Here is a 13,746-nt window from a genome sequence, read left to right on the forward strand (position 1 = left end):
CATAATCTGTTTGAATGATGAATGAATGTCTGCAATAACTTCGGTTTTTATGTGCATTACAAATATTTTAATATTATATTATATTATTTTGATATATATCCTCGGTAGCTCTGAATTTAAATTTTAAAGCGAGTATCATTTGCTGAATTTTATATTCTGTTTAGACATCCAATATTGCAAAGTTAACAGTTGTTTAAAAAATAGCTGAAAAGTTTAGCTTAAATTTCTAGATGAAGTGGTAGTTTAACTTGGAAATTTTTAAACTGATTCTAACCATGCAAAGGTCAGCATTTAAACGTAGTTTTACTGGAAAGCAGAGATTAGCTTGCACTGAAAACCAGCACTTAATCAGGTAGATCCAAGCTTTTCTTGATGCTGTACAAAGCTTTGTCATATTCGATTATTCAGCTGTCTGCGGTCGAATGAGTGTATGAGTAGGCTATTCATTGAATTATTGGAACTTGTACACAAAAGCTAATGGGACGTGTTACCTTTAACCTCTAAAGTCCTTATACCGTATATAGTATATCCGCCATTCCCATTTGACTACTCTACTGCTTATCACGCATACGAGTAAAATCGCAATGTAGAAAAGCTTCTAGCCTCAAATGAATGCCAGCTGTTCAACGCAGTTCGCCCTTTTATTTGTCTTTTCTATTTTCTTTAAGCTCAAAGCAGAGGTCTCAGAACTATAACGCCATAAATTTGCTGATCGAACCAACAAATGGGCTACACTGTAATCGATTAGAGGTGACATGCCATAATTCAGTAGTCATAACCATAACCGCAGAGACCAATTGAATTTTGGGGTTTGGCCGTAACCATAACCAGTGGCATTTTAGATAATTTGCTGCATTCTACACTTCGAAATGCGCAAACATGTGATAGCTGTGATGTGATACCAGCTACTTATGGCTATGATAACAATAATTAGCTACCAGCTGCTTATGGCACGAACTGAGTTTGAATCAGTGTTGCATTTTTTGGAAGTAAAGAAGGGTTTAAGACTTCATCTCTTTGTTCTGGTGATCGTGATTACTCGTGTTTGCTGACGATATAGCTCTTCTTGCACGCGGCAAAGTCATCCTCCAAGAAAATCTGAACCGGTGGGCTACCGTTCTTGAATCGAATGGGCTGCGAGTAAGCCACATAAAGGCCGAAGCAATCAAGTTTCATTTTGCTATAGGAGTCCACCTCTTACTCTACCATAAATAACGCCCGCTCAGCTTTAAATATTTGGGCTCGCATGTTAGCGAAGATGGCACCTTCGAACGAGAAATTGCTCACCGAATTCAATGTGGATGGCAAAGCTGTAGAGCAGTGTCCGGTGTCATGTGCGACAAGAAAATGCCATATAAATTAGAAGGTAAAATCTATCATGATCAGGCCCGTAATGACATATGGTTCTTTAAATTTTTTTCATTTCTGTGCGAAAAAAAAACAAGAACATTACTCACAAATTGTATTAAAAGTATACAATTTTTGTATTTTCATATAATGGTTATGACCTACAGGGTTGCCAGTATTCGACGGACCCATCGGGCAACCCTGTATATTTTGACAGAGACGTCAGATCGCTTAATAACATACCGCGTTGGAAGCGTCAGTCCAAGCAGATTTTTACCATGGAACAGTACACGTCACGCGAGCGCTCCCAAATTGTTGAATTTGCATTCAACAAAAGAAGTCAATTGTGAAAACTCAACGTGCGTATAAAAAATTAAATAATGTGAAAAGTGCGCCTTCTAAGAACTCCATTAAACGTTTGTACGAAAGGTTTTCGACTGGTGATGCTCTTTCTAATCCAAAGACGCCAAATCAAAACCGACCAAGGCGATCGGGTGAGAATATTGCTCTTGTATTGAGAGTTGAGACGACGCCAAGAATATCCTAAAATAGCCGTTCTCAGCAGTTGGGCATTGCTCGGACCACTTTACAACGAATTATCCGCATTTATTCCCGTATAAGATTCAATTGACGCAAAGCCTCGTCGATTGGAATGGGCCCAAAGAGTCATCGAAATCCGTCGGGTCCGTCGAATATGGGCAACCCTGTACTTTGGTTTTAGCGCAACAGCTATGACTTAGAAGTTTTCAATTACATTGGGCATACCCTCGCATGCTGTTGCAACCTTTCGCCACTGGGGAGTGTACTTTGTTTTGAAGCACGCCCACTTAAGAGGTTTAACAGCGAAGCCGTATTACTTCTAAACATGCAAACTAAAACTGATTTTCAGAAAATGACATGATCCGGAAACCAGAACACGGGTCCGTAATGTACGGCAGAAGATTTATTGTACATATTGTTGTTGTGGTTTTTTTTTATATTATTTCAGAACTTGATATTTTACGTACAGTGTAATAAATTTCCGTATTTAGTCGACGGAATGTGAAATCGAAGCCTTATCTATGGGCATTAGTAGCAGAAAGAATTCCCGGAAATGATAGCTAATCATTGCTACGCATGCATTTTCCATGAATGCATTAGGTCGCATGTACAAAGTCTATCCATGCAATGACGATTGGATTGTTGACTTGAACATTGATCTTGCAGTGTAAATAAATCATTTAGTTAACATGAAATTCTGATATATGCATTTAAATAGTGACTTAAATATTCAGTCCAGACTTATCACACATTTGCAGCATTTTAGCAGTGTATTGTCGATGGATTTTATTTGCCAAACAAAATGTTTCATACTTCTGAGTGTAATTGAATATTTTTAGCTACATCGCTACTAGATAAATATTGCACATTTTATTCTAATTTTTACTTCGTTGCCACATTTCTTGGCCACATAGCTTTGCACAAAACGAAAACAAATAAAAATCGTTGAAATTAGTGTAGGCTAATTTAATAATAGTATTGTAATAAAGGGTGAACAATTTAGAGGTATCGGATTTTAAATTGAAATAAAACAAGGAAAATTCAAATTGATTGGTCAACATTTTTTTTATATAGAACCATTCATAACATTTATTAAATAATACTTTTCAAATGTTGGCCGCAACTGTGCCGTAACTCTGTCATCCGTAAACACCGATTTCGAACGACTCTCTGGAGGACTTCGGTCGGTATCTCGTGAATAAATTCAGTAATGTTGGCTTCCAATGCCTCAATCGAAGCTGGCTTATCTACAAAGCATTTAGACTTTACATACCTCCACAAACAAAAGTCCAAAGGTGTGATATCAAACAATCTTGGTGGCCAATCCACTGGTCCTGGCAAGTAGCGCCGTTTTTATGGAACCAATTTCCGGCATCCGGGGTCAAAAAGTCGTTTATCATGGCGCGATAGCGTTCGCCATTCACTGTTAAATTAGCGCCAGCCTCGTCTTTGAAGAAATATGTGCGATGACTTCTCCAGCCCACAGGCCGCACCCAACGGTTGTTTTCAATGGATGTATTGGCTGTTCTTGGCTTCGGGTTGTTCTTCAGCCCAAATACGGCAATATTGCTTATTGACGTAGCCATTAAGGGGACCAGGTGTTAGAAAGTTCAAAAAATAAAGTATCTTAAAAATATACCGTGAAATTTTCATGCGGAAATTCCCAATATTACAGCTTCTACAGCCCATTAACTAGGTAGAGAATGGTCCGCGCGCTACTGTACCTCAAGCTTTAAACTCATTTATCTCGAAACGACTTTACTCGGCCTGGTGTTGTGAAAAAAAAAAAACTATTCAACCGAATCGTCTGAAATTTTAATATGTCGTTCACATCAATGGTTATCGCCCGTACTATAATCATATTGACGTGATAACGTCTTATAATTCGATTTAGCCGGCTGCACGCACGAAAAAATGTGTCGTTACCTTGCTCATTAGTGTTACCATGCTCATTGCCGTTACCTTGCTCATGTGTCGTTACCTTGAATGAACTGCAAGCGAAAGCGTGGAACGAACAAAGCAAACGAACGGCAACGTTCGACATCTTGCTCTCTCCTACATATGCCTTCTTATTGATTATTGTTAATTTGATTTACTTGAAGAATTTAAAATAAAACCAAGTTTGTTAATAATACCTGTTGTTTTAATGTTACAATATTATTATTAATTTTTTTATGTATGGTAATATTTACCATATACCTTATAAGATATGTTGTATACTAATATATGTATATAAACATGCATATACATATACAATTTCGCGCAATTTTCAAAAAGAACAAATCTATATGTAAAGATGCATACAAATCATATGGACATATCAAATATACGAATCTATTCCGTACGCAAGCAAATGTAAGCTAGTGTGCTTGAACTGCAAGCGAGAGCGCGGAACGAACGACAAAGAGCACAATCGGCCCCCGCGTTCGGCAACGTTCGATATCTGGCTCTGTCCTACTTGAGTGAGCATATATATGTATGTATATGCGCATTTGTATATAAATTCACATACTTGAATTTGCATATGCCTTCTTCCTGTGTGCATGGTAATGAACCATTTCTCTGTTGAGAATAAACGATGATAGGAAAAATAGGAAATGAAAGGGACTGTTTCAAGTGTAATGTGTCTTGAGAAAGTCAAATCGATGATGATGCCTCTTAGTGTTGTTGTCTTATTAACGTCTGATGCACAATCGAAATTGAAGATATCTTTCATGAATTTGATAAATGTTTCGGCATTTTTCACGTTTGTGTAAATGTAACTTGACCTATTCCATTGCAATTCCATTTACCTCCTCCTCTATATCCATACAAAATATCTATCAAACAAATAAAATTAAAATTTTGTTTTGAAAATTGCAACCATTCCATCAATATTTTCTTATGACGTTGTCACGTTAAACTATCGTCAGTAAACCGACTTTACAGACAACCTCTTTTTATTATTTCAACTTCAGCGCCATTTTTAAAATTATAAAAATTAAGAAACAATTTTTTCTTCATTTTTGTATGCAAAAGAAGTTAAATAAAAAGCCTAAAACTTTAAATATCGTTTTTACCCTAAATTTTCCTGCTCTAGACCACCTTAAGATAAAAATGGACCTTTTCGCTGTACACCATAAGTTGGCCTGAGCACGCGCTGAGCACTTTTCACAGAGCGTCAATTTTCGTAATATAATTTTAGGATTTGTAAACGTTGTTGGCGTAAGTCTTTCCATGATCAAATGTCAACGAATACTAAAAAAAATATGTATTTAGTTTGCCAGCAGTCACGCGTGATCTGTCAAAAAAAAAAAATCTATTGGAGAAAGTACCTCCTATCTGATCACCCTTTACAAACCTAAAATCAATAGCGAATATTACCTTGCATAATTTTTAGATCTTTAAGCTTCTAGTTTTCAGTTTTTTAAACTTCTCTTTCAATTTGCGGTGTACGTCTGGACCTAAATGGGGCCTAATTATAAGCTGTCTTCGAACCCCAAACGCTTTTTTATAAGAAGGCTTTTCATGGCAGAAATCCCCTCGGTTGTTCGCCATTGCCTGCCGAGGCAAAGCGATATCTGTTAGAAAAAAAACATTTAATGCCTACATTACGGAGTTGCTGTCAGTATGCAATATGCTCAATCGATTGCTGATTGACAACAAAAAGAACATAAAATCCTAAGAGGAATTGTTTTAAATGAAAACTACTTGATTTGGTACGTTTGCAAGTAATTAAAATAAAATGCTCTTAAATCTTGTTAATGTTGAAGTCAACGAACTAGCTTTAGATTTTAAATTGTTAAGGTATGTGTCAAGGCTTTTTTATATATGTACATATAATATTTTTTAACGCCATTTAGTTATTAAATTTAAATCTCCATATATCCAGCATGCACGTCAGTTACTCACATTTTGCTCAGCGTTAGTAAAAATGATCCCATAAATACGAGCATAGTCGTACATATATTTAAGTTTATATATCATGATGCAATATTCTTAGTGAAAACTTGAAAAACGCGTTTCAAAAACGCAATGCAGTTGCTAATTTTGATGTAGAACGCATATTATTAATATCGTTTGAACTGAGTAATGAAAAGGTCATTACAAAATTGCTAGCCAGAAAAGTGTTCGCTTGTACGGCGCTTTAAAATGCATAGCAGAGCGCTTGCTTGTATTATACATACTCGAATGTACATATGTATGCATGTATATGTGATGCTCTGGCTATATACGATATTGTTGAAATTTAAAAATTAATAGACATATATTATTAAAATATTCATTTAAAAACCTAAACGGTCAAATAAATTTACAGCGAAAAAATTTGAAAATATATTCTCTGCAAAGCGTGGATAGAAACAGCTTCTTATGGTAGTTTGGGGGGAAAATAAATTTATTATTTTCTCGGTAGATGGCTGTAAGGTATCGATCAAATAATTTAAAGTTTATGCTCCTTGTCAAGGTGACATTTCACACTAACAAATTCTAATGCTGTGTTTTGTTTTTTTCCATTCAGTTGTGAGTTACAGGGTGTTAACAATGGAAGTCAAGAGATATAAAATTCGATATATTTTACCGTTTTTCTTTAGTAAAGGCGAAAAAGCAAGCCAGGCCGCTGAAATAGTGAATGGTGTTTATGGTGCCGATACTACAACAGCTAATTATGTGCAATTTTGGTTTCGTAGATTCTGTTTAGGCATTTAGGCATAGGTCGAAGTTGACCGGCATGACTAGGAGCTAAAGAACGACCCAGTTTTAAACCATTTGCGCATTAATACCAAAAAACATGATGGATCGAATTTCCATCTGTGAAGCCTTGACCAAACGGAAAGAAATCGACCAATTTCTTAAACGGATAATGACTGGGGATGAGAAATGGTTCACATACGACAATATTGTGCGAAAACGATCGTAGTGAAAGCGTGATGAAGCAGCTCAAACGGTGACCAAACCAGCACTAATGACCAGAAAGGTTCTACTTTGTATTTGGTGAGATTTGATATGAATAATTTATTATGAGTAGCTTCCGTATCTCTACTGTCGACAACGATCAGAATTGGGCAACAGAAGAGGTTTTGTGTTCCATCAGGACAACGTTCGGCCACACACGTGTGTAGTGACTCGCCAAAAACTCCGGGTGCTTGTTTGGGAAGTTTTAATGCATTCATTGCATTCATTACATAGTACGAACCTGGCACCAAGCGATTACCACCTTTTTCTTCCATTGCAAAACTTCCTGAGTGATAAGATTTTGGTATCAAGAAGAAGATTTTGAAAATCGGTTACAAGAGTTTTCACCAGTACGGACCAAGATTTCTGTGAGAGAGACATTATGAAGCTACCTTTAAAATGGTAACAAATTATACAATAAAGCGGTGAATAATTTACCCAAATCGGACAATCCAAAACATCTTAAATAATCGATTCCTTTTTCCCCAAACTATATTAAGAGTAAAAATTACCGGGCGTTCGGAAGCGCCTTTACTTTGATAGTTGCATAGAATAGGCCCCTCTCTTATTGTGATAACATACTCGTATATTGACAACACAGTTGGGAGAAGAATTTCGACCAACACCGAATTAGCGAAGGACATATGCACTAAATACGGGTATATGCACGCATAAAAGTTTTAAGCTTAACAGTCCTATTGCTAATTCCGCCGGAAAATTACTATTATCAAGTCCGACTTGGTAACGAAATTCTCCCATAATTTCGAAATTTGTGAAATTGGTATTATTAATTCCGAATGAAACACAGCTATGACAGTTTTTTGTAACAAATTTACACGAATGCTTTACTTTGTTGGGAGAAAACATAAACTATATACATAAAAATAATTTAAAAGTGTTATTAAATTGTTTAAAAAGAACAAAAATGTTTATTTGAAAATAGTGCACAATTTTCAAGCTAGTTTTTTTAGTAAGTCTCTACCATCCACATACCGCATTAATACAAAAGGGCCAGAATGCATTAAAATTAATTTATTCACATAAACTTATAAACTAGAAATGAATTAAATTAGATTGTGTATACGCATGCATTATACATTTAAAAACAGATTTGAATTTCATATTGTTATTTTTTTCTAATGACTTACCCTTGATCGCCCAAATTAAAGAGATTACAAGCATCCCTTATCAATTTACGCTTTACTCGTAAACATCTGTTTTGTCTAGCTGCCTCTTCTACAACAAAACTGCTGTATCATGAAATTCATAAATATCCTTGCTTTCTTTAAATATTTTTTATTACTTAGCTCAAGTGGTTGTCAACACTAACTACAAAAATATTGGAATTATTAATCCTGAATTCGCGAGGGAAGTTCGTTCATAATATAGGGTGTTATGATTGAATGGATTGCGTTATCGAGAGATGATTGACGATTTTTTATGGCCGCAATTGGATGGTATTGATCTGGACAACATTTATTTTCAACAAGACGCCGCTACGTGCCACACAAGCAACGAAACCATTGATCTTTTACGGGAAAAGTTTCCGGGCCGTATTATCTCTCGAAGAGGTGATCACAATTGGTCACCAAGATCTTGTGATTTAACATCGAGTGACTTTTTTCTTTGGGGCCCCGTGAAGGAGAAGGTCTACGCCAACAGCCAACAGCCCAGGGTCGATTCAAGACCTCAAAGATGGAATTCGTGAGGCTATCGAGGACATAGGGCAGCCATTTTGCAATTCGGTTATAGAAAATTTCATGAAAACGACATTGTCCTGTAAGCGTGGTCATGGTGGTCATTTGTCTGATGTTATTTTCCACTATTAACGGCATACCTTCCTCTTTATAATGAAATAAACATCCGATCATTTATATTAAAAAATAGCATTTTTCTTTGAATATCAAAACAACACCTCTTACATAATAGGGCTGTAAGTATTTCGCAATAGCTTGAGTTAAAAAGTAGATTCAATGACGTTCCAAATGCTCAAGCAATGACTACTATGCATATGATTCATTAATTTAAAGGAAGGAAGATAAGAAATTTCAAAGTCCATTTAGTGTACGTAAATACGTACATGCATTCATATGTTATACAATTCATATGTAATACAGTAAGAAACATGTCAACACATATCTATCGATTGAAGTGGCAACGCATGATAAAGAGAGCAAAAGTACAAATCGCTCATTTACTTCAGTGATGTCATAATCCAAAAACAAACAAAAAAATGTTTAGAAAAGTATGCAGAAATTATTACCTGTGTAAAAAATTCATGGCGATATCTATTAGCAGTACCTCATTATATGAAAATAAGTATTGACTTTTACACCGGGTCATAATAACTTAAAAACTTTGCAGCCCTTTTTCTCGACATTTTGTTTTTTTGAGTTATGCCACTATTGAAGTAAATGAGCGACTTGCATATATGCTGCTTCGAAAAGTATTAAGCTATGGTACACAATTCGTCACATCAACTAAATATGGACCTTGGCTCCTTGAAAAGCGTCATATCTGATAGCAGAGAGTGGTCGTGTTCTTCTCTTCCATAGTGATTTGTTTTGTTTTAGTAGTAGACATTTAAAACAAACGAAAAACTAAAGTATTAGGCTAGAATTAATTTGACATTTATTACAGTTAGATTATATAATCTAAAGAAGAACTTCAAATTTGAAACTTTATGTTTACTTTTTTAGCAGATATTGTTGTTTGACTTGGCCACAGAATACACATATGTAAAAATTATTTTATGGACAGATATACGGCTCGCGAAAAAAATATAGCACCTCAACATTTTAACAAGTTTTGACTATTTATTTATTCCTTATTTTTGAATTGAAATAATTTTGTTTATAAAAATATAGTTCATTCTAAAAAATGACTATAGTACCGAGATTAAAAAGTTCCTGGAATATATACATATATTCAGAAAATTCAAAATACGAATTTATTTTTCAAAAGTGATATTATCATCTTCAAAGTACTCGCCATCAACTGCATTGCACTTATGCTAGCCCTTGATCCATTTCTGGAGCTCTATTTTCGGTTTAGCCATCAGAGCCGTATTCGATTTTTCTATAACTTTTTTTCGGTTGATAAAACGTGTTCTCCGTAGTGGTGTTCTGACTTGATCAAATAGAAAAAAATCACAGAGAGCCATATCAGGTAATTTCGATTGCTGTTGGATGGTATTCGTTTCGTTCTTGGTGAAAAATTTACGGATAAAGATGACACTATGTGACGATGCGTTATCATGGTGCAAAATCAACAAATCCTTTCTTTTTTGGCGAATTGCCTCATGTAAACGTAGTAATCCATAAAAACTATGAGCAATGCTTTCTTTTTTGACTGAAAGCGACGTGTTTTTTTTGGGCTTAGTTCATTCGGAGATCTCCACTCACTTGGCTGATGTTTGGATTCTCTGTCGTACTCATAAGTCCTCGTCTCGTTTACAGTCCACTTTGGATGATATTCATGTTCTTTGGGACAAACTTTGAATCAACAATCCACAAAACCAAATTATTAACAACAATGTCCTGAACGGATCCATCAGTAATGTTCAAGTCCTCTGCCAGCTCCCTAATGGTTAATTTGCGGTTATCGTTCAACATTTCTTTCACTTTATTGATACCAGTTTTCGATGTCTTCTTCTTCTTCTTAATTGGCGCTATAACCGCTTACGCGATTTTGGCCGAGTTTAGCAAAGCGCGCCAGTCGTTTCTTTCTCGTGCTAACCGGCGCCAGTTGGACACACCAAGTGAAGCCAAGTCCTTCTCCACCTGATCTTTCCAACGCAGAGGAGGCCGCCCCCTTCCTCTGCTACCACCAGCTGGTACCGCATCGAATACTTTCAAAGCCGGAGCGTTTGTATCCATTCGGACGACATGACCCAGCCAACGTAGCCGCTGGATCTTTATTCGCTGCGCTATGTCTATGTCGTCGTAAAGCTCATACAGCTCATCGTTCCATCGTCTGCGATATTCGCCATTGCCAACGTGCAAAGGTCCAAAAATCTTACGCAGAATCTTTCTCTCGAACACTCCAAGCGTCGCTTCATCGGATGTTGTCATCGTCCAAGCTTCTGCGCCATACGTTAGGACGGGCATGATGAGAGTCTTGTAGAGTGTTAGTTTTGTTCGTCGAGAGAGGACTTTACTGCTCAGTTGCCTACTTAGTCCAAAGTAGCACTTGTTGGCAAGAGAGATTCTACGTTGGATTTCAAGGCTGACATTGTTATTGGTGTTAATGCTGGTTCCTAAATAGACGAAGTCTTTTACAACCTCGAAATTATAACTGTCTACAGTGACGTGGCTGCCGATACGCGAGTGCGCCGACTGTTTGTTTGAAGACAGGAGGTACTTCGTTTTGTCCTCGTTCACCACCAAACCCATTCGCTTTGCCTCTTTGTCCAGTTTGGAGAAGGCAGAACTAACAGCGCGGCTGTTAAGGCCGATGATGTCAATATCATCGGCATACGCCAGCAATTGTACGCTCTTATAAAAAATTGTGCCTGAGCGATTAAGTTCTGCGGCTCGTACGATGCTCTCCAACATCAGGTTAAAGAAGTCACACGACAGCGAGTCACCCTGTCTGAAACCTCGTTTGGTATCAAACGGCTCGGAGAGGTCCTTCCCAATTCTGATGGCGCTGCTGGTGTTGAGCAACGTCATCTTACATAGCCGTATTAGTTTTGCGGGGATACCAAATTCAGACATAGCGGCATACAGGTAACTCCTTTCCGTACTGTCGAATGCAGCTTTGAAGTCGACGAAAAGATGGTGTGTGTCGATTCTCCTTTCATGGGTCTTTTCCAAGATTTGGCGTATTGAGAATATTTGGTCGATGGTAGACCTTCCAGGTCTGAAGCCACACTGATAAGGCCCAATCAGTTGGTTGACGGTGGGCTTCAGCCTTTCACACAATACGCTCGCTAGAACCTTATAGGCGATATTTAGAAGACTAATCCCGCGGTAATTGGCACAAATTGCAGGATCGCCCTTCTTATGGATTGGGCAGAGCACACTTAAATTCCAATCGGCAGGCATGCTTTCATCCGACCATATTTTGCATAGAAGCTGATGCATGCACCTTACCAGCTCCTCGCCGCCATGTTTGAATAGCTCACCCGGCAGTCCGTCGGCGCCCGCGGCTTTGTTGTTCTTTAGCCGTGATATTGCTATTCTCACCTCGTCATGATCGGGCAGCGGAACGAAAATTCCGTCGTCAACGATTGGGGTATCGGGATCTTCACTTTCTCGGTGACATGCGCAGCTGTCACTGTTTAATAAGTTCGAGAAGTGTTCCCTCCATAATTTAAGATTGCTCTGTACGTCAGTCACCAGTTCGCCGTCTTTGTTCTTACAGGAAAACGCCCCGGTCTTAAAACCTTCTGTAAGCCGCCCAACTTTCTGGTAGAATTTTCGGGCGTTGTTCCTGTTGGCCAGCATCTCAAGCTCTTCGCACTCACGTATTTCGGCCTCACGTTTCTTCTGTCGGATAATACGTCTCTCTTCCTTTTTCAGCTCTCTGTAGCGATCCCACATGGCTCGCGTTGCGCCCGATCGCAGCGTGGCTCTATAGGCGGCATCCTTTCTTTCTGCGGCAGCATGACATTCCTCGTCGTACCAATTGTTTTTTCGGGCTCGCCGGAATCCGATTTCTTCTTCGGCGGCGGTACGTAGAGAACGAGAAATGTTGCTCCATTGTTCGTGGATGCCGGTTTGTTGGGCAGTACTCTCTGAGAGCAGGAGTGAGAGTCGAGTGGCGAATCTTCTGGCTGTCTGTTGTGATTGCAGCTTTTCGATGTCGAACATTCTTTGCGTAGGTAGATGCACGTTTTTTGCTGCACAGAGGCGTGTGCGCAGTTTGGCTGCAACAAGGTAGTGATCCGAGTCGATGTTGGGTCCTCGGATCGTACGTACATCTAATACACTAGAAGCGTGTCTTCCATCTATCACAACATGATCGATCTGGTTTCGTGTTTTTCGATCAGGAGACAGCCAGGTGGCTTGGTGAATCTTCTTATGCTGGAATCTGGTGCTGCAGACTACCATGTTTCGGGCCCCGGCGAAGTCGATCAGCCTCTGTCCGTTACCGGATGTTTCGTTGTGCAGGCTGAATTTTCCGACTGTGGGACCAAAAATTCCCTCCTTGCCCACCCTGGCGTTGAAGTCGCCAAGCACGATTTTTATGTCGTGGCGGGGGCAGCGCTCATAGGAGCGTTCCAGGCGCTCATAGAAAGAATCTTTGGTAGCATCGTCCTTCTCTTCCGTCGGGGCGTGGGCGCAAATTAGCGATATGTTAAAAAAACGGGCTTTGATGCGGATTGTTGCGAGACGCTCGTCCACCGGAGTGAGCGACAGTACTTGGCGACGAAGTCTCTCTCCCACAACAAATCCGACACCGAATTTGCGCTCCTTTACATGGCAGCTGTAGTAGACGTCGCAAGGTCCTATGGTTTTCTTACCTTGCCCCGTCCATCGCATCTCTTGGATGGCAGTGATGTCAGCCTTTACTTTCACGAGGACATCAACCAGCCGGGCAGAGGCACCTTTCCCATTAAGGGACCGGACATTCCAGGTGCATGCCCTCAAATCATATTCCTTATTTCGTTTGCAGGGGTCGTCATCAGTATAGGGAGGTCTCATCCGAGGCTTTTTCAAACTTTTCATTGGGGGGGGATTTTTAAGTGGTGGGTCCCTAACCCAACGCACAACCAGCTATCCTGGAATGTTTCGTCTTCTCACGTTAGCTCACTCCCGAACGGGTGTTCGGAAGCTACCCAGAGGATACGTGGGCTAATCCCGGCCGTTGTGAGCTGCTTGAACCATATGCAGAAGAATCGTCCTGGCCATTCCCAAGTGAATGGCGATCAGTAACTTTCCCCACTTGCGTGGACTTCTACACATGGAACCATCCTCGATG

General features: G+C 39.0%; 1 protein-coding gene across 1 annotated transcript; it reads right to left on the reverse strand.

Annotated features, from left to right (window-relative positions):
• Positions 1–3,021: 3,021 nt before the first annotated feature.
• On the reverse strand, positions 3,022–3,590 carry LOC128868475 (uncharacterized). The gene is made up of 2 exons (XM_054110599.1): positions 3,527–3,590; positions 3,022–3,456 (listed from the first exon to the last, which is right to left on the reverse strand). Exons 1-2 carry the CDS (start codon positions 3,574–3,576, stop codon positions 3,153–3,155), a joined length of 354 nt encoding a protein of 117 aa, XP_053966574.1. The 5' UTR covers positions 3,577–3,590; the 3' UTR covers positions 3,022–3,152.
• Positions 3,591–13,746: the final 10,156 nt, after the last annotated feature.

Source organism: Anastrepha ludens, chromosome 6 (genome assembly GCF_028408465.1).
Source record: "Anastrepha ludens isolate Willacy chromosome 6, idAnaLude1.1, whole genome shotgun sequence".
NCBI lineage: Eukaryota > Metazoa > Arthropoda > Insecta > Diptera > Tephritidae > Anastrepha > Anastrepha ludens.